The sequence below is a fragment of the Asparagus officinalis genome, chromosome 4 (genome assembly GCF_001876935.1).
Source record: "Asparagus officinalis chromosome 4, Aspof.V1, whole genome shotgun sequence".
In the NCBI taxonomy this organism is placed as follows: Eukaryota; Viridiplantae; Streptophyta; class Magnoliopsida; order Asparagales; family Asparagaceae; genus Asparagus; species Asparagus officinalis.
This window is the reverse complement of record NC_033797.1, coordinates 1,048,486-1,070,772: the sequence shown is the minus strand read 5'-3', so window position 1 is coordinate 1,070,772 and position 22,287 is coordinate 1,048,486. Positions and strand designations below refer to the sequence as shown.

The 22,287-nt window shown below is 37.9% G+C and overlaps 2 protein-coding genes across 3 annotated transcripts in view; both read left to right on the top strand.

The window, feature by feature from the left end:
* LOC109836302 lies at nucleotides 1,523-21,802 on the top strand. Its single transcript, XM_020404162.1, has 6 exons — nucleotides 1,523-2,065; nucleotides 4,300-4,413; nucleotides 6,244-6,324; nucleotides 20,855-21,027; nucleotides 21,119-21,215; nucleotides 21,319-21,802. Exons 1-6 carry the CDS (start codon nucleotides 1,790-1,792, stop codon nucleotides 21,433-21,435), a joined length of 858 nt encoding a protein of 285 aa, XP_020259751.1. The 5' UTR covers nucleotides 1,523-1,789; the 3' UTR covers nucleotides 21,436-21,802.
* LOC109836301 overlaps nucleotides 21,932-22,287 on the top strand; it is a 5,537-nt gene continuing 5,181 nt past the window's right edge. For both annotated transcript variants that reach the window (XM_020404159.1, XM_020404158.1), the window contains exon 1: nucleotides 21,932-22,148. In XM_020404159.1, the coding sequence (XP_020259748.1) occupies nucleotides 22,112-22,148 (37 nt within the window). In that variant the 5' untranslated portion in view covers nucleotides 21,932-22,111. The remainder of the gene's footprint in view (nucleotides 22,149-22,287) is intronic.

Below are 22,287 nucleotides of genomic sequence, written 5' to 3'. Positions count from 1 at the left end.
AGGTAAAATGTAGCAGGTAAGTTAAATTTGAAACAAGTTTGCTAGCTAGCTGATGAATGGAAATAGAAATTATTGATTCCTTAGAATTCACTTGCATGGAAAGGATAGATTTATTTCCTTGTTATTAGTCATGGGAGGGACATGGACTATTCCCCATTAGGTACTTTGCCGATTCCTTAAGTCTGGGAGTGCATATTTACCAGTATTTACTACGCCCAATCAGAACATCAAACCGCTTCCGTAAAGAGATCAAGAGAGCGTCTGATCATGAGCTTCTCTTAGGCTATGATGGAAGAAAACCCATCTTATTCCTCATTAAAACGAAACAAACAGCAGCCATAGACTGCATATTTTCAAAATTTTGATAGTAACAAAAACAACCAAAACATCTAGATATACGTCCACCTCCTATGATTACTACTACGTACAACGCCTTCTGACTCATCCTCTCTTTGCCATGTGGTTATTGTTGTATCACCTATTTTAGGCACCCTAATTATATTCGAGCCACTTACTCAAATACTATACATTCAAATACCTTGGTTTTTTTAGGGCGCATCCTTTGCTTGACAAAACCCTCTCAGCAACAGACAACCCCACAGGAGCAGCTACAAACAAGACTACATCACCACAGATTTCTTCAGTGGTTATGGAAACATGCGCTGATTTCTTCACAGTTATACAATTTAATTACTCTGCAACTACGTCATATATTGCGGGGGTATCTGGAACTGTTTTCTCATGACAGATTCCCACACTTTTGCAATGCTCAACAATGTGGCCTGTATTCAAGTCATTATCAAATTGCACACACTTCAACTTTTTTTTTTTTTTTGGTTCTATGTTTTACACGCGGACATAGTGTTGCTTAAAGACATCAGTCACTTGATCTTTGACCTTCGAAGGATAAGAACAAACTTTTCAGGAGAAATCATCAACAAAGACAAAGCGAAGAGCATCACCAAAGGCTCTCTTTGACATTTTATTTCTTATAGGACAATAAATGTCAGAAAAAATATGCTCCAACATTGGAGATTTTCTACACTACTTTCTCACTCAAACCAGTAATGTTCTCGCTCGATCCTAAACTTGAATATCAATCATATTTAACTAACCAAGTTGTATATCTTAGCCAGCATTTTGTGAAGTGTGCAACGCTTCTTCCCATAGAAAACTAAGCCGGTAACAAACAGGGTGAAACAATAGGGTATTTAGTTGCTATATTTACCCTTTAAAATTAGTTTATGATTAATTTAACAAAACCCACTAAACTTTGGGCACTATTCACATAACCCTCCTAAATTTTGTTTATCTCACACGACTCCTCTAAACTTTGTGTCTCATAAGGCCAGCATCTTTTCTGTTGGGGTCCTTGGGGACAATTAGAGGTTAAACTTCAAGGGGGGGTTTTGCGAGACACCCCAAAGGTCAGCGGGTTAATGTGAAATTAATTGATAATTTCTTTGCCGTACTGGTTCGGAGAATCTGAGGTGAGGGAAGAGGGGCGTTGTGGTAAATGAGTAGGCGGAACATAGGGACGACGAAGAAAGGAGCGATCTTTTTATGGCTCGGGGCCATGGGTGGCCTCTGTGAGAGTACGATTCTCCTGAAAATGATTTTTGCCCCCCTTAATTGTATATATTTTTAAATGGGTTATTTAGGGAGAGTTAATGAGAACCTCAAAGAGAAACAGTGAGGGAGATTTTCTTCATTTTTCCAGGGGAAAAAAAAGAAAGGAAAAGGACCCAGGGAAGGAGTGGAGCAAACTGAAGGGGGGAAGGGGAAAAAGATGGAAGCTTTGGGGTTAAAGATGGTTGGGGGTTTGAAGCCGGCAGTTGAGAGGCCTTCTCCATGGCCATGGCCATGGCCGAATCGTAGTCGAAGGACTCTTGGGATCCTTGCGTGTTCTTCTTCTTCCTCCTCAAACCCTAATTCCAATCCCAATTCATCGTCTTCTTCTTCTGAGAAGGCAAAAGATTCACCTTTGAGCTCTTCTTCGTTCCTATCAAGGAGCCAGACCTACGCCCTTCTCAAGCAACAGATGGCCGTTGCCGCCAAATTAGAGGTCAGGATTTTTCTTCTGTTTCCTTCTTTCTGTCTTTTTTCTCTCTTTTTTTTAATGATGGGTTTCCCGTGTATTTGAATATTTCATTATGTCGGGATGGATATTTATTTAATCTCGCAGGAGCATCTGCATTGTACATATTTTTCCAAGCATAGAGTTTAGATATTGTAACTTGCTTATGGTTATGACTGTATATCTACAAATTTTTTCTGCCCCAAAGTTTATTTGTGCTGGGATTAACATACCTGCGTGAGACATTTTACATCAAAACTTGTCTTTCTCTCGGATGAAACATGACTAATATAGTATAGGAGGACGCTTCATGTGTCGTCTCTAGTAAATTAGAAAGAAGCCTATGAATGAGCACAGGATTGGTTGAACAATTGAGACCTAAATGTAGTGTAATGCAAAGATGAGAAAAGGAAGGATACCTTGGTAAAATCACTGCCTTAAGAATGACGATAACACGGTCATAGACTCATAGTAATATAAAAAATAAGTTATGGAAAGGTGAAGTATTTCCCTGCGCTGTTCAATGAGAATGATACATGACATACTGTAAAATCAAACAAGCGAATGATGTTCAAGAACTTCAAGATGAATAAATCATGTCCTAATCATCATTGACCTATGTATATATGTATTGCATGCACATATATACATATATGCACATATATACACGTGTGTGTGTATGTGCATACATATTTGTATGTATGTATGGATGCATAAAAAAATACATATATATACATACATACATATATACATATATACAGAGATATGTATGTATGTTTATATACATATATGTATGTATATATGTATGTATAAATAAATGCATATACATACATACATACATGAAAACATATATATGCATACATATATAGAGAGATATGTATGTGTGTGTTTGTATGTATAGATATGTATATCTATATACATATATATGTATGTATATCAAGGTTTTAAATATCGGTTATCGGGGATTTATCGAACGGTCAAAATCCTTATCGGATAGCGGAAATCGGGGATATATCGGGGATAAGTAGTATTTATCGGAGTAATATACTAGCAAATAATAAACAAACATAAGCTTGAAAAAAATATAATGTTAGTCAAAATGAAATAATAAACAAGCAAATAATAAGATAACATCAAGAATGAAGAACCATCTACGCATCTACATAATTATTGTTTAATCATGAGATTTATAAACTAACTTACTAAGTTGATATTTAGTAGTTATGAGCCATTATCAATATCCATAAACAAACATTAGCTAATTACCAATCAACCAAGTTCTAAAAGCAACAAATATCTCATAATTTGTAAACATTCAAAGAGCAAATTCAAAAAAAAGTAAAATCTCCAAATCCTACTTATCGACCGATAAAGCCGATATTTAGAGCCTACTTATCGGCCGATAAGTGTCTTTATCGCCGATAACTCGCCGATAAACTTCAAAAAATGATAACCGATTAAAAATCCTACTTATCCTAGCGGAAAACTCCCAAATCCGATAACTCGGCGATAATATCGGATTATCGGCCGATATTTAAAACCATGATGTATATATAGATACATACATACGTACGTACATACCTACCTACATACATATATATACATAGATAATGGGTCTGAGGTGGTGGCTCATTTAGTAAATGAGCTACCAAGAGATAGTCATGTGGTGAGGCCCACTCTACTTGTCATATCTATATATAAGTTGCCACCTCATACCCATCAAACCCGTTCATCTCCTGTCCTTGTTAGTATCCTTGCTTCCTTGCCATGTAGCCGCACAATTAAGAAGTTAGAAGTAACATTGGTTAGATAAGTGGGAGAATCATTTAAATTAGTTTCAATGTGCAATGTTGTCCTGAGCATCATGTTCATTAAAAACACAACTAGGAGTCTGGGACTAGAATTAACCAAAATAAATTTTTGAGGTGGTAAAATTCAATATTCTAGTGTAAATCTTGACAAAGGATACAACATTGTTTAAATAAAATTGGAGAAAAGGGACCATATACCTTGCCCAATGAAGAAAAAGGCATGGCTTGAGAATATGGAAGTTAATTGTTAGATTCTGATTCATGCTGATTTCATTTAAAAAGAAAGATAATATTTCAAAGTATTATACTTAGGTTGTCGTTTCATTTTTAATTATATATTGTCTGCTGATTGCTAATATATTGTCTAATTAAGTGTTCCTCTTCCAGTAATTCTATTTTGTCTTTCTATAGGACTACAAAGAGGCTGCTCGAATAAGGGATTCCTTGAAATCATTTGAAGCAGAGGAGCCAGTGTTACGCCTTCGTGGTTTAATGAAGAAAGCAGTTGAAGAAGAAAAGTTTGAGGTAGTTTCTCATAGTTCATGTCTCTGAAATTTGACCATAGTTAGAAGTGGAGATCTGTTTTTACTTTTATGCAAGCTTAATATCAATATAGCTGTGCATAAATAACTAAGTCAGAATGTTCATATCTTTGCATAAACAAAATCATCTAATAAATGTGGCGAACAAGGAGAGCATCTTAGATAACAAGAAATTTCTGCAGTTTGTTGAGCATCTTAGATTAGTTTTTCTACAAGTTATTGAAAAGAGAAAAGGAAATAACAATTTCTGCGTAAATTTGGTATTCTTGCATTCTTCCGGAAAACTTCTAAATGGGCCTACTTTTTCAATTTGCTTTACAGGAATTAACCTTTCTATTGATACTCAACAAACAAAGGAAAAAGGAAAAAGTAAATGAAGTATCTCTTATAAACTTTAGTTTGTTCAAATTTTATGCATTTTATGCAGCTGAAAACTTTTCCCTAAGCTATCTCTCGTCAAATTTCTTGCTCTTTTATTCATTATGCCAGTGTTGAGATGTTTCAATAACTTATAACAACAACAACTACTACCACTACTAAGGAATATGATAAGAAATGAGTGCATTCATAGGAGGTAAGAGGTTGTTCCTAATAAGGATAAAAATAAGAGAGAGTTGATTGAGATGGTTAGTAAATCTAGGGTTTCAGGACTTAATCCTTGATCTAGTATTCCTATAAAATGGAATGAAACCAAAATTCTGCTGAATAGAGCTCATTTGAAGTGAATATGAGCAAGTCATCTTTGCAAAGGCACTGAATGAAAAATTGTGTTCAAGATTTAAGATGATTTATAGGGGTGGTTAAATCCTGTCCTTTCAGTTTGTCTAACACTCCTAATGCTTCCATGAGAATTGATGCGCAAATTTTGAGTTCTTTAACAAATCTGTGCTAGTCTATTTTGATGATATCCTTGTGATAGTCAAACCGAAAAAGAACATCTCCTCCATAAGGCTCGAGTTTTAGAGACCCTTTATAAGAAAAAATTGTATCTCAAGTTTAGGAAGTATGCATTCATGTTTTCATATGTTTGTTTCTTGGAGTTTGATGTGTCTGATGATCTAATGATGTTGTGTTACTATATCCTTGTGAAGTAAAGATTAATAGAGATTTGCGTACTTTCTGCTATGATTCATGAGGCATGAAATTCATGGATTATCCATGTGTTACGGGAGATTTGTTAAAGGTTTACTACTATTTTAAATTTTTCTTAAGAAAATAGAATGTGTATTGAATAAGCTGCTACTAGTGCAAATACGGAGATTGAGGAGAAGTTGACTCCTTTCTAGTTCTTCGGTTTCTTCATTTCTCAAAGGTGTTAGAGGTAGCTTGTGAAGTTTCAAGCATAGGTGAAAACAGTAATGTGTACTTATAGGCCCCAAAGAACTCCAAATTTGCATTGAACTAAATTATTTATTCCAACTAAAATTGAATTCTAAGCAAACTAGACTAAGTAGAATTTCTAAGCAAATTATATTCTCTAGAATAAAACAAATGCAGTCTTGATTAAACTAGAATGTGTTTAATCTTAATCAAACTAGGATTTCTTCCTCCAAATCTAGAGTAAGTCTTCATGTGATCTCTGTCATTTAATTTACAAATTGGCTTTGATTTCTTTTTCACTCCTGAATGATTTCCCATGTTAAAACATACATATGTGGTCATGGGGTTCATTATTGTGTTTTGAAATTGTGCTGTAGATGGAGCCAATCATTGTTGATTAAAAAAATTCTTTTCTGCTTTGGTTCTTTAATCAGACTATTCAACTATAGCATTGCTGATATGTTTTTAAATTATGTTGGGACACATCATCAAGGATGCAGCGAGATACAGAGATCAGTTGAAGATTTTGGCTCCACATGCCTTTCTTAGATGCTCCAGTGATGCTGTAACACTGGTATGTTTCCAGTTTTTAAGCATCGTTTGAGTTTATTTCTTTGATATAAGATGTATCAGTTAATGGAAAGTTAGAATATTTAGCATTCCTTTTTGCATGCAAGTGCTCTCCATTGATTGTTGACATTCACCTTTTGTACTATGTTCGACTGTTGCTCTGAAGAGAGCTTCTAGAAAGATTAAACTCCAAACCAGTCACCCAGGGACGTAAAATTTGTTTATTGCATCCCTTCGCTCCTGCCTAAAGTTAGGTTTATAATCAGGGGATAGTAGCATTAGTTAGGTTTATATCTCCCTTTTAGTTATCATGAATTTACTATTCTTCATAGTCTTTGTTTATAAATTTTATCGATGTCTCATGGAAAAGAGTTTCACAATGTTTCAAAAATAAATGTGATAATTTATTGTGGATGTATTGTTATAGGCTTGTTTGGGAGCCATACGGATCATAAATTTTGATGAAGCTAAAGCATGTTTGTCTCCTACAGGGTTATAAATCATCATAAGATCTACAATCACCAAGTGAAAGCTTCGGGTTATGACTTCTTAAAATTTTAGGCCTCCTTTAGTAAAGTTTAATGAAAGCTTAGGGTGTTGTTTGGTTCACTGCAACTGGAGGGTTTGCAACTGGGACATTTTGGATCAGTTGCAGATATTTATTCACCTGCAACTACAGATGTAAATTGAGTCTGTTTGCACACGTCTGAGGCAGATTTGGGTGTAAATAAAGTCGCTTCTGCAAACTTTTTTTGCAAAGCGTCGCAATGTTCAAAAATAAATTTGATAATTTATTGTGGATGGTTGTTATAGGCTTGTTTGGGAGCCATACGGATCATAAATTTTGATGAAGCTAAAGCATGTGTGTCTCCTACAGGGTTATAAATCATCATAAGACCTACAATCACCGCGTGAAGGCTTAGGGTTATGTCTTCTTAAAATTTTAAGCCACCTTTAGCGGGCGTTCGATAGCTTGCAAATGGAATGGTTGCAACTCCAGTTGCATGCAGCTAGGTCAAATTTGTCCGGTTGCAAGCTTATTGCAACTCACAGTTGCAGTTGCAAAACAACCCTTAGTTACAACTATGACTTACGTAAAAAAAAGGCCCCAAGTCACGGCTGCAACTTAGTTACAACTTGCCTAAATTTACACTAAAAATCAAAATCATTACTAAATATTTTTTAAAAAAGGTTTAAAAAATCTTTTAAAAAATTATTATTGTAATAATTTCTTTAAAAACATTATTAAAAATAAACTTATTTAAAAATATTTTTAAAAATGGTTGTTTTGAAAGCAATATCTTAAAAAATATTTTTATAAGATATTTTTTATAAAAGTAAATTTTTAAAATAAAATTATTTAGAAAATAATATTATTATTCTAAAAAATAAAAGTATTAGTCTTTTGAAAAATATTTTTTCATAAAATATTATTTTTTTCACAAAATATTATTTTTAATATATTGTTTTTAGAAAAAAATAGTTTTTAAAAAATATTTTTCTAAAAAAAACTTTTTCTAAAAGCAATATCTTAAAAAATATTTTTATAAGATAATTTTTAAAATATAATTATTTGAAAAAATATTATTATTCTGAAAAAATAAAATATTAGTCTTTGGAAAAGTATTATTGTTTGGGTCAAAAGTCAATGTTTTCATTGCCATCGAATCTATTACAACTTTGGTCGTTACAATAAACTCAAATAAACGAGAAAAGTCAATCTTTTTATAAGATCGAATCTATTACAACTTTGGTCGTTACAATAAACTCAAATAAACGAGAAAAGTCAATCTTTTTATAAGATCTCCTTATACAATAAAAATACAAAAACTCAAATAAACGAGAAAAGTCAATCTTTTTATAAGATCTCCTTATACAATAAAAATACAAAAAATACAATTCTTGTCAAACAGCGTAACAGACGTTTATCACCCGCTGCTTGCGTGAGAATTTCGCCTGTGCCGGGGACGTTAATATCCGTGGACTACCACGGATTAGATCCGGTTGATAGATTAAGTTGATCAAAGCTCTTACTTCACGAAGGAAGTAATCGCTGCAGCGATGATCCCGACCAAGCGAGATCACGGCTCTTCTTGAGATTTAAGACTAAGCTTAAATCCAGAGAAATAGGGGATGGGTCTCAGATCTCTCGAATTCCACTCTTTATGCATAGGAATTCGCCAAGATCTGCTAACCCTCGTTGTAAATTTGTGGCTTCACTCTCCACTTCGGCAGCGTTTCGCCCTCTTGATCTCTAGATCCCGAGAAATGAATACCCGAGCTCGTATTTATAGGCTCCGGTTGAAGGGTTTTTGGATCAAAACGAGGGATTCTTCATTATCTTCAGTTAATAACTGATTAACCATAGTATCAGATCAGTTGGGATGCTCAGGAACAAACAAATCCCAAAAGAATCCGTGAAAATCGAAAAAACTGGTTTTGGATCGAAACTGGTCGATTCGCCACTTGGTGGCTCGGCCATAGCCGGGCCACCAAATGGTGGTTCGGCCGTCGGGCGCCCATGGCCGAGCCACTGGCCTGGCCGGGTCGTTTTGACGCGACTCGGCCGCCAAGGGCTTTCTTGGTTTTCTGGGCTTCGACTTGTTTCGTCGTTTACGTGTATTTCATTATTTCGCTGATTGATATGCTTCCTCGATTCATTCTGCGTGTTTCGTGAACACGCGGACCGCTTGGCGGTGGCCGATGAGTACGCGGGCCACTCAGACAAATCTTCTCGACTGACTTGGATGATGACGTTTATTACCTCCTCTTTGTCTCGAGCTGTATACGGGAACCTATAGACATTTTTAGACGCCTACAGGTACCCCTCCAAAGTATTTCAGATTTATTTTTTTATAGAGGAGTCTCGAATGTTTTGGATATGATAGCCCCCCATATTCAGTCGGTGTCAAATGACCTGTAGCTGGTTTTAATTCTTGACTTCTTCAGCCTTCAGTCTATTCAGTATTTTATCGAATAGATGAAGTTCTTCCGACGCTGCGTTTATCGTCTGACCGTTGTCGAATCTTGAACTAAAATTGATGCGTAAGTTTCTGAACTTAGCTCTTGTCATTGAGTTGACTTTGAACTGATTATCTTCGTCGGGAATTCATATATGAATGTGATTGAACTTCCTGGAATCATCCTCTAATCCGGAATCTTTCCTTAGCCTTATTTTGGCGAAATCATCAACGCGTTGACCGACGTCGACCTTTGTGTTGACCGGTGTTAACCTTTGTCGTAACACACTGACCAGCGTTAACACGGTTTATACTCGTACGTTTGCTGGAGTTTACACAGTTTAAGCTATTAAGACATTAGAACATGGCTGTCCCAAAAGTGGGGCTGCAGGACCAACTGTTAAAGCTGATTCATCTGCATGTATGAATGTTATCAGATCCTCAAGTCATGAGACCAACTAATAGAGCTGGTGCATTAATGACTCATATTTATAGGAATTTTGGCAAATCCTCAGCCATCAACGGATTTGATGAGCCTTTACCAACTACCGTTTGAGTCGGGCTAGCATGCAGATTGTTTAAGTTCGTTCCGCGTATAACGTTGTGCTAAGAGAGTTAACTCCCTTAGTGCTACGATATTAAATACGTAGACTTCGTCTTTCTCACGGGAATAGACTACCCGGCGACGTGTGTTAGACGTAGACTTAGGATTTTTGGCAAACCCTCAGCCTTCAACGGATTTGATGTGCCTTTGACGTGCCTTTACCGACTACCGTTCGAGTCAGGCTAGCATGCAGATTGTTTAAGTTCGTTCTGCATGTAACGTTATGCTAAGAGAGTTAACTCTCTTAGTGCTACGATATTGAATACGTAGACTTCGTCTTTCTTACGGGAATAGACTACCCGACAACGCGTGTTAGGCGCTGACTCATCCTTACTTAGGATTCAAGATAAAAGTCTCCAAACTCGGATCCTGGTGTCTTCTTCACTCGGAGAAAGACTAAACCGGCAACGCGTGTTAAGCGTAGACTTATCTCTATTTATGAGTCGAGATAAAGTTCTCCGCTCGTGTAAGGCGCAGATTTTGGCGTTATTAATAACGGCCTACCACAATGTCAAATATGTGAGCTTTTGTCTTTTTTACGGTCAAGGACTAACCGATAACGCGTGTTAGGCGCTGACTTATCCCTACTTAGGCTTCAGGATAAAATTTCCCAGACTCGGATTCTGGTGTCTTCTTCACTCGGCGAAAGACTAAACCGGCAACGCGTGTTAGGCGTAGACTTATCTCTATTTAGGAGTCGAGATAAAGTTCCCCGCGCGTGTAAGGCGCGGATTTTGACGTTATTAATAACGGCCTGCCACAATGTCGAATATATGAGCTTTTGTCCTTTTTACGATCAAGGACTAACCGATAACGCGTGTTAGGCGCTGACTTATCCCTACTTAGGTTTCGGGATAAAATTCTTCAGATTTGGATTCTGGTGTCTTTTTTAATCGGTGAAAGACTAAACCGGCAACGCGTGTTAGGCGTTGACTTATCCCTACTTAGGCTTCGAGATAAAATTCTCCGTGCGTGTGAAGCACCCATTTTAGGAGTTATAATGTTCAAAGATTATGTCTTCTCTTGGGGCAAAGACGAACCCGATGCGGGAGAGGAAGAATTTTATACTCTATCTCCCAAAGCTGGAGAAGAAGAATTTTATATTCTATCTCCAGTTGTCAACGGAAACTCAAAGTAGGATCTCCACTTTCAGAATCCGGGAAGATAAAACTAAGAGTGGGATCTTCACTTTAAGAATCAAAAAGATTCGGATAATCCTAACTGTCGGAAAGTTTGATTACCGAACTAAAGGTGAGTTCCTCGTTTATCGAGAGTGAATTACGGTTTTGGCTCTAACTATACAAAGGTTTAACCAAATGAGAGGTTTGAGACGATCCTAACTGTAAGAAGGTTTGATCGCTCGATTTGAAAATGGACCTCTCGTTCATGAAAGGAATCGAGAGGAGATTTTGGTTGTGGTCCTAACTGTAGGAATGTTTGACCAAGTGGGAGGATTGACAATCCTAACTTTTATACGTTTGATCACTCAATTTGAAAGTGGATCTCTCGTTCATGGAAGGAATCGAGAGGAGATTTTGATTGTGGTCCTAACTATAGGAAGGTTTGACCGAGTAGACAGTGGGAGTGGGAGTACAAATCACAGTGGGAGTGTTGACTTGTACAAATCACTCAGTAGAGGTTCTTAGTGTCAAGTGATAAGGACTTAACACGAAGAGGTTTGACAATTGTCAAAGATTAGTAGACTAAAATTTCAAACATTATGTCCTGACTCTAACAATGGGAGTATTGAGTGCACAGACACAGTGTGAGTTTGAATGGATCAAACCAGAAAGAATTTAGTAGACCAACTGTCAATTAATTTGATCAGTGAGGGATTTTATGATGAAAGATTGTAAATCGTCAACAACAGTGAGAGTTTTTTGTGAGGGAAGATTGATCCAATGAAGTGATCAAATCTCGTCTCAGCAAAAAAGTGCTTGGAAGTTTGTGAAACTAATCCCGGCAATTGGATGTGTTTCACTCTTGGAAGCATTTAGAGTTCAAGTGGGAGTTTCTTATTCATCCCCTTTTGTAGCGACCGGATTATCCCTAAGAACACCACATATAGCATTCTTTTGGGAACTTCTCGTTACATCCATCCTCAGTTTTTTTTGTGAAACTGGGTCTAACATTGTACTCAGTTGAATGGTCAGGTTATTCTTAAAAATATCACATACGATATTCTTCCAGGAACTTCCCATTAAAATTAGGAAATAGTTTAGACTCGTATACCTGTTGGAGTATTGAGAAGCGGTTTATACTCGTATACTCTTCGGAGTGTCATTCGGCTTAATTTAGCGTTAGAACGCGAGCTTCAACCAAGGTTGGATGTTATTTTTGAGAGCAAAGCAAGCATTGGTAGGATGAAGGATCCTCCTGTGGTACGCACAGTACTTTGGATCCGAAGTATTATCAGCTTCCTCCTGATCTGCGATAGGTGATAGCTTGATATTGTTATTTTTAAGGAGGGATTCGAAAATGGTTGGAATGTCTTCGTCCTTGAAGGAGTACTCTTTTTGGAATCTCGGATCCGAAGTCTTTTGTTATCTCCGGGATTGCTGTTGTGACGTCTGATTAGCATCAACAGCAGCTGCAGGGGCCTTCCCTTTACCACGGGAGACGAAAATTGAATTTGGAGGGTTAGCCGTCGGTTGGCTTCTGTCGTTTTCTTCCTTCTGAGGAAGCGTTCGGCCTGCTCTCCGCGTACTTTCAACTCTTTCCAGGTATCGGACAGTGCTATCCCCATAACTTTCAACACGTCCAAAGAGAGGTTGTTGTGACAGGTTTGGAGGATGAAGTCCTCTGTGATCAGATCTCGACAGTTCATCGCTTTATTCCGGAAGCGTTTTGACGAAGTCGTCAACCGTCTCATCGTATTCCTGTTTCTCATCGAAGAGTGTCCTGATTGACACATCGGCGTCATCATCAAAGAAGTGAGTGAGGAATAGGCTCTCCGGGTCTTCCCAGCTGTTGATACTTCCGGATTTGAGACGACGGTACCAATCAAAGGCATGTCCGCGAAGGGTGCCAATGAATGACCGAACCATCATGACTTCATTGCCGGAGATCATCCCTAAGTGGGACTTGAAGTAGATCAGGTGCTGAGTGGGCGAACCCTTCCCGTCAAACGACATAAAGTTGATCAGGTTGAACTTCGTCGGGTATGGTATTGAATCCCACTTTCGTGGGTAAGGACACAGAATACCAGTTCTCTTTACTTCTCGATCAGACATCAGAGCGTTGATTTTGCTCTCGAGGTCCTTCATCTTGAATACCAGTTCTCTTTACTTCTCGATCAGACATCAGAGCGTTGATTTTGCTCTCGAGGTCCTTCATCTTTTCGTCCTCGTCCGTATCATGCTTCGGAGAGCGTTGATTTTGCTCTCGAGGTCCTTCATCTTTTCGTCCTCGTCCGTATCATGCTTCGGACGATTTCTGAGAGGAACAGCAGGGCCACCTCCAGTGTTGTTATCATTGGTGGGACCACCCCCGACCTCGTTATTCTGAGTGAGACCACCCTCAGCATTTTGGTCAATAAGGGGGTTATCAACATTGTGATGTTCATCCATATCCGAATCGCTACCTACTTGGTTACCAATGTTACGACGGCTGGATTCACCAAGTTGATTGGACAGAGCCCGAATCTATTGGTCATACTCTTCCTTCATCTGCATCATGGCCATTTCTAATTCGAATTTGAAGTTCTTTTTTTGCTTAGCCAAAGCATCCTCGATGATTTTGCTCATTTGTTCAGCGTTGATCATGAACGCCTCACGGGATTATCCTGGGGTGGATGCTGTATTGTCTGAAGTGACTGCAGAGTTGGGATCTGATACCTCATCATCCGAGGATAGGCCTCTATTCATCCTCTGATAATCCCTTTGCCTAATGGTTTCCGATCGCAACCGGGTTAGACGATGCGATATGAACAGGTCAGAACTAGAAGATCGAGTCGACTTTCCCTTATCAGCCATGTTAATCGTGACTGCGGATTGTTTAGGTCCAACAGCTTCTAACTGAAGTCGAGACATTAGTTGGGCTATTCCCGAATTGACTCCTCTTCCTGGAGAAAAGTCGAGGCTAGAACCACTTGAAACAATCGGAGACTTTCCCTTACTGACCATGTTGATGGTAACTTCTAGGAATTCGTCATCTTGAACGAATGATCTTCTTTTGTGAAAACGCCTTGATTTGAGTTTCGACGCTTCAGAGGAAAGCCTTTGGAACACCGAGACCCTCCGTGGATCGGTCTTGGGACAGCTACATGCTGATACTATTGTCCTGATAATTTTGATATACGGACAATAAAAGTCCATCTCCCGGAAATATCTCTTTCGAGATCTGTTCGTACCCCCAACCCGATAGTACAACTCATCGGCATGAGGACCGGAGCAATCTATCGCGTGTTGGCACGACTTCTCAGGTATAACGTCGTCGTCTGACGAACATGTTTCCTTCTGAGGACTTGTTACCTTAATGGCGTTCTCAAGAGTCACACGTTTGGAACCACGCTTTCGTGAGCACGGGGCGTTGACGAGCTCTTAGATACTGACTTGCAGTCCGAGGCGGTCAGTTACAGGAGTTTTTTCATTATAGAAAGGCTCTGACTTATTGCGAGGGCGTGTGCGACCCCCAGTTTGATGAGTTGCTCGGGGTTCAGTCATCGGACCCAAGCGTTCTTTGAATGGAACTTTGTCTCGATACTCGTGCAAAGGACCCAGGTGATCCGTCATCCTCGTCTTGAATCGGGATAAGTCCACGCTGCCGCAGGGTCCTGCCGGAGGTGTGTGATTCATCGGGACAGAAACAGGAGCTGTCGAAGGCTTAAACGGGATAGCGGGAGGTGAACCGGGTGCGAACTGAACTGAACCGGGTGCGAACCGAACCAAACCGGACGCGAACCACCATTTGGTGGCTCGGTTTTGACTCCGGGTGCGAACCGAACCAAACCGGACGCGAACCACCATTTGGTGGCTCGGTTTTGACTGAGCCACCAGATGGTGGTTCGCGTAATTCGGCAAATTCCGACGCTATTTGACTTTTTGTCGATGCCGTTTTGAACTTTGGTTTCCAGACTTAGCGTGGTTTCGGTGGCTTCTTGATCACCTCTTTTCGCTTCAACTTCTGCGCTTCTTGCACGAGAATCCGTGCGTGCGTAATCAAGGCGCGACGCTTCTGAATGCGCTCCTCGAGGGTTGAGCGGGTCCGTTTTACTTGGATCGATTCATTCGTTGTTGGTTTGGAGGAGAGGACATCTGTTTGCTGCTGGGGCACTCAGTGCCTTCTGAGTTTCAGATCCGTCTCATAGCAGATCCCGTCAACATGCTCCAAAGCCTTGGCGAATTAGCACGCGAGGCGTTGGCGTTTCCTTTGGCGAGCTCTTTTCGATAAAGTTGGCGCGGCTACAACGGCTATTTTCTTGATTGAGGAGGAGTCCAGATCTGCAGATTCGGCTTCATTGGAGGCTGGAGGGGCGTTGTAAGGCGAGACGGCAGCAGCAACGGAGGCATTGATCTTCCTGCGCTTGCGAGGGGCGGAGGATCTGGAGGAGGACGACGACAGATACTCCTCAAATTTCAGTTGGTCAAACTCGTACTCAACCTCCTCGTCAACCGGGATCCAGATCCATGGTTACGGCACGATAGCTTCGGCAGCGAAGCTATTGGCTCCCACTGTGGTCGCCAGCTTGTTTGTGTCAAAAGTCGATGTTTTCATTGCCATCGAATATTCGAATCTATTACAACTTTGGTCGTTACAATAAATTCAAATAAACGAGAAAAGTCGATCTTTTTATAAGATCTCCTTATACAATAAAAATACAAAAAGTACAACTCTTGTCAAACAGCGCAACAGACGTTTATCACCCGTTGCTTGCGTGGGAACTTCGCCTGTACCGGGGACGTTAATATCCGTGGACCACCACGGATCAGATCTGGTCGACAGATTAAGTTGATCAAAGCTCTTACTTCACAAAGGAAGTAATCGCTGCAGCGATGATCCCGACAAAGCGAGATCACGGCTCTTTTCGAGATTTAAGACTAAGCTTAAATCCGGAGGAATATGGGGATGGGTCTCAGATCTTTCGAACTCCACTCTTTATTCACAGGAATTCGCCAAGATCTGCTAACCCTCGCTGTAAATTCGTGGCTCCACTCTCCACTTTGGCAGCGTTTCGCCCTCTTGATCTCTAGATCTCGAGAAATGAACACCCGAGTTCGTATTTATAGGCTCCGGTTGAGGGGTTTTTGGATCAAAATAAGGGATTCCTCCTTATCTTCAGTTAATAACTGATTAATCATAGTATCAGATCAGTTGGGACGCTCAGGAACAAACAAATCCCGAAAGAACCCGCGAAAACCGAAAAAAACTGGTTTTGGATCAAAACTGGCCGATTCGTCACTTGGTAGCTCGGCCTGGCTGAGCCACCAAATGGTGCGGTCGCCAAGCCACCACTTGGTGGTTCGGCCCATAGCAGAGCCAATGGCCTGGTCGGGTCGTTTTGACGCGACTCGGCCACCAGAGGCTTTCTTGTTTTTTCGGGTTTCGATTTGTTCCGTCGTTTACGTGTATTTCCTTGATTCGTTGACTAGTACGCTTCCTTGATTCGCTCTGCGTATTTCGTGAACGATGAGTACGCGGGCCACTCGGACAAATCTTCTCGACTTGGATGATGACGTTTATCGCCTTCTCTTCGTCTCGAGCCGTATATGGAAACCTATAAGCATTTTTAGACGCCTACAATTATTTTTCATAAAATATTATTTTTTATAAAATAATCTTTTACAAAAAGTATTATTTTTTAAGAAATATTTTTTGAAAAATATTATATTTTAAAATATATTTTTTCCAAAACATATTATTTTCTTTAAATGATATATTTTTAAATAATATATTGTTTAATATTATATTATTTCTAAAGTTATATATTTATTTTTCAAAATAATATATTATAATTCAAAATAAAATATAATTTTCTAAAATAATATATTAACTTTTAGTTTTCAAAATAATATATTATAATTCAAAATAAAATATAATTTTCTAAAATAATATATTAACTTTTAGAATACTAAACTAATTTTTCAAATAATGTATATTTTAAATTAAGATATTATTCTTAAAATAATATATAATTTTTTAATAATATATTATATTATTTGTATAAAAATATTATGTTCATAAAAAATAATATTTCTTAAAAATATTTTTTGAATAAATATTATTTTTTATAAAAATTCTTTAAATTTACAAAATATATTATTTTTTGAAAAATAAATTGAAGAGTATTATATATTTCTAAAAAATAAATTTTTCCTTAAAAACTATTATACTTTGTTAAAATATTATTTTTAAAAAATATATTTTTGAAAAATACTTTATTTCAAAAAAAAAATACGAAAAAGAATTATTTATTTTAAACAGTTGCAATTGCAAGTTACAAAATTTAAGTTTTTGAACCAAACAATTGCAACCATAGTTGCAATGCAAGTGTCACTTGGAAGCAATTGATACGTTGCAACTCTTCTTGCATGCAATTTCTAATTCTTCATAGTCTTTGTTTATAAATTTCATCGATGTCTCATGGAAAAGAGTTTCGCAATGTTAAAAAAAAATGTGATAATTTATTGCTAATGTATTGTTATAGACTTGTTTGGGAGCCATACAGATCATAAATTTTGATGAAGCTAAAGCTAAATCATCATAAGATCTACAATCACCAAGTGAAAGCTTCGGTTAGGACTTCTTAATATTTTAGGCCTCCTTTAGTAAAGTTTAATGAAAGCTTAGGGTGTTGTTTGGTTCACTGCAACTGGAGGGTTTGCAACTGGGACATTTGGATCAGTTGCAGATATTTATTCACTCACCTGCAACTACAGATGTAAAATTGAGTCTGGTTGCACACGTCTGAGGCAGATTTGAGTGTAAATAAAGTCGCTTTTGCAAACTTTTTGTTGCAAAAGGGTGTTAATTGGCAACTATAATTCACTGTTATAAATAGTGGTAAATAGCCCCGCAATAGCGGCGCTAATAGCGTTAGCGGTCCTTTCTCGCGATGCTATCGCCTGCTACGCTATCGTGTAATAGCGGTAACATATTGCGAAATATGTATGTTCGCAAAAGCGGCCAATAGTGTGTCATAACGGTAAATAGTGAGCGATTGCATTAGAAATTTGTTTTTTGACTGCTATTTAGAAGCGGTTTGAGGCTTATTTTTTTTAAATTAAACTCAACCTTTAACCATTACATTCCACCGTCTCCTGTAATTTTCAGCATACTCCAGTCACCTCTCATAGCCTCTGGCACCTACCTTGATACTTCCTCTCAACTCCTTCACCGTGAGCTCCTCTTAGGGAAGTCCTGTCACCACTAAGCTATTCTTCTCAAAAACGATGACTTTTTGACTCCTCCAGTCATATTCGATATTACGTGATTGGTTACATGTCTATTTCATGTTTAGGATCTCTTTAAATCATCCAATATGTACTTTTAGACTTCTTAGATTTTTCTTTAATTTTTCTTTTTTTAGTATTTATATATATCTAAATTAGACCGCTATTTGACTTTGCGTTTTTTACCGCTATTTTACCGCAATAGCCCGAAATAGCCTTAGCGATGCCTCACCGCTACGCGACGCTATCCGCTATCGATAACCTTGATTGAGGCTTATTTTTTTTAAATTAAACTCAACCTTTAACCATTACATTCCACCGTCTCCTGTAATTTTCAGCATACTCCAGTCACCTCTCATAGCCTCTGGCACCTACCTTGATACTTCCTCTCAACTCCTTCACCGTGAGCTCCTCTTAGGGAAGTCCTGTCACCACTAAGCTATTCTTCTCAAAAACGATGACTTTTTGACTCCTCCAGTCATATTCGATATTACGTGATTGGTTACATGTCTATTTCATGTTTAGGATCTCTTTAAATCATCCAATATGTACTTTTAGACTTCTTAGATTTTTCTTTAATTTTTCTTTTTTTAGTATTTATATATATCTAAATTAGACCGCTATTTGACTTTGCGTTTTTTACCGCTATTTTACCGCAATAGCCCGAAATAGCCTTAGCGATGCCTCACCGCTACGCGACGCTATCCGCTATCGATAACCTTGATATAATTGCAACCATTTATGGTCCAACTCCGAAGTAATCCAACTACCTCCCTAAGCACTCCATTACTCCTCTCTTTTTCTTCTTCACGTTCTTCACCCGAAAGCCTCAAAATTTTATTACTGATTCCCAGTCTTCAATCATGAAGAATGATGGAAATCAAAGAAAGAATAAAAGAGGAATAGACAGTAGGAATTTCATAAAGCAACGGCGGAGCCTTTGCTCTGCAGCCACAAGGACGTCGCAATTGAGATTCTTTACTGAATTTCTTTGTGGGAAACCCTGGCTTTTGTTGTGCTCATCGCCAAGATTCTTCTTTGATGACCTTTGCCAACCAGTAGGCTAGTAACTAAATGAATTTTTATTGTATATTATAGTGGTAATCCTTATTTTGTGTAATGAAAGAATTGAACGAAAGAATTGAATGTTTGATGGAAAAAGGGATGCCCTTCTTACATTTGAAGTTGTTATATTTGGGAAGAACACAAGATGGGCCAACCTAGGACCTTGCTTCCTTTGGGTGATCCATCTGTTTCATTGGCTGTAATTGGTGATAGGATGTTTTATTGTATTCATCCTGTTGTTTCTGACTCTTGCTTGTTCCGAAGTTCTGGATATTCTAGTTCCTAATATCAAATTCACCTGTCATTCTAGATCCTAATTTCAAATTCACCCAACAATTGGGCATCTATCTTAGTGTATTCGATTGGCTACCAGTATGGGTCATTGCACGTTATCTTCTGATTGGGAAACTAAATTTTGTTGCAAGCACAAGTTACAATCAAAACAAACACATGCAATTGCAGGTTGCAAAAGTTATAAACTGAACCAAACAAATGCAGTTACCACTATGGGGTTGTTTGGTTAACTGCATCTATAATTGCAATTCAAGTGAAGTCACATGCAATTGAAGTTGTTGCAAACTGCTGTTGCATGCGATTGTAATTGCATTTGTCTGTCTCAGTTTTAATTTTGTTAACTTGTAGTTGGAGTTATAGTTCTAGAGTTTTTTATTTTTACTTGGAATTTGTCCTCATTTTCAACTTGTTATCACTTATTATCACGTATTTGTTTTATTAGTATAAGGGGTTTTTTTTCCTAACATAGTTGTACTACTTTTTTCTTAAATATTTTTTGTTTATCTCAAATATATTCTGTAGAACCATAATTTCAAATAGAATGTTGAACTTTATTAGAGAAAAAATCATAACACATATCCACCAATAATTTATTAAATTCACCAAAAAATTCAAGGAAAAGGGGGTTAATTTCCAGTTATCTACTCCTAGTACCCCTCCAGTTTTTTTCCCCTTCCCAATGAATATTTCCATTCACCTTGAACGGTTAAAGTACATCCCTTTTTTCCATTTCTATACGAAAGAACTGAAAGCAGTTAATGAATTTTCAGAATTAGCTTTTTGTCAGAAGTGGTTCAAATACTCCATCATAGAGGTAAACAAAGATTTATAAATTTGAAATTTTGAGACATGGATGGGTAAGTGTTTCTGGGCATGCCAACTTCTGTGTGGAGAGAGTGTCCTACCACTATTTGGTTTTCCTTTACAGAAAACAACTTTTGTTATTCTTGTTTCTTTCCACTAAGTATGTTGGGAGCAGGTTATAGTTTCTGCTTTCATATTCATAATCATTTATTTTCTTCTCTTTCTCAAGTACTTCTCTTTCAGGAATTATTTTTTTATTTATCGGCTTGGTAAAATCCTTAACATTGATTTTTAACTGAGAAGTGTATAACTCCCTATATAAATTAAAAAATTATAATGTAGAGGTCTTAATAAAGGTCATATATCGACCATCTCTTGTAAATTCTGTACTTTGATTTTAGGTTTTCAATGTGTCAGGGGATAAGGGTTCAAGTGAGGAGTGTATATATTGAGGGTCGCAGCTTGCCGTCCAAAGGGCAGTACTTTTTTGCCTACAGGATTAGAATCACTAATAATTCCCAGCGTCCTGTGCAACTCCTCAGAAGACATTGGATCATAACAGATGGCAATGGAAAAACTGAGAACATATGGTTAGCATCATGCCTAAATTTTTCACTTCATAATTTTTTAGTGGGGTTTGCATTCAGTTATTTGTACTAGAACTTTGTTCTTCCTTCGCAGGGGAGTTGGAGTAATTGGAGAGCAGCCTGTCATTCTTCCTAAGACTGGATTCGAGTATTCATCTGCATGTCCATTAAGTACTCCTAATGGGAGAATGGTGAGCTTCAAATTCCTGTTCCTCCCTTACTAGCTGTTTTAGCCAAATAAAATCCCTTTTATTACCATTTATTATTTGCTATGTAACTGTAAAAAATATACAGGAAGGTGATTTTGAGATGAAGCATATCGATAAGGTGGGATCACCAACCTTCAATGTTTCCATTGCACCATTTTCCCTTTCCATCATTGGAGATGATGATGCCAATGGCCTTATTTAGAAGTACGAAAACATTTGGCAATTTCTTAATGGTACAAACGAAGAGTTTCAATGTGGTTTCTGCTTTTGCATCGATGCCTCTCTGGCAATGTTCCAACATTCCACAGATCTCACACTTTATGCCATAAAACAAGAATATTCCCCAGGTGTTCTAGTGAAGGATTTATGTGATTTCTTGCTAATTATGGTTACTATTGTAAGATGGTTACATTGCAGTTGGAGGAGGCACACACAATGCATGTGACAGTACATGCTGCCTACCCCTTCCTATAATTGTTGTATGTATTAATTATGAACATGAGCAAGTGTATGGAACTTTCTCTTCCATTGAAAGTGAACCACAAAAGAAATATATCATTATCATTTCCTGAGAACATGTAACGGCCGGGGTTTTGGAATGAGAGGAGGAAGGAAAGGTGAGAGTTTTTCAAATACTCATGCACTTCTTGTGGAGGGTGTGGATCTCAGCGAGATTGTGTAGCTTTATAATGACCACTCTTTGGCACGCAAAAATTGAAAAAGGAAGAGAGGATGTTCTTGTGGATTTTTTATGCAACTCCGTGATAGCTATTGCTGATGCATTTCACATATAGTTTCAGGGACGCGAAGTGAGCCAAAATCACTGTCCCCTGGCAGTCCATTTCTTCAGCTTTAATCGTTTACTGTTGTGCCGTTTCATGCTGTTCATGTTGCCCGTTCTTGTTGCAATGGAAGGTATCTTGATCTCTCTGTTTTTTTTTCTTCTTTCTACATAGGTATCGGGGTCTGATCGGATTCAAATTATGATTTTATGTCTTCGCTGCTATACCGAAAAAGTTGCCACCAATTTTATGACAATTGAAAGTTATTTATG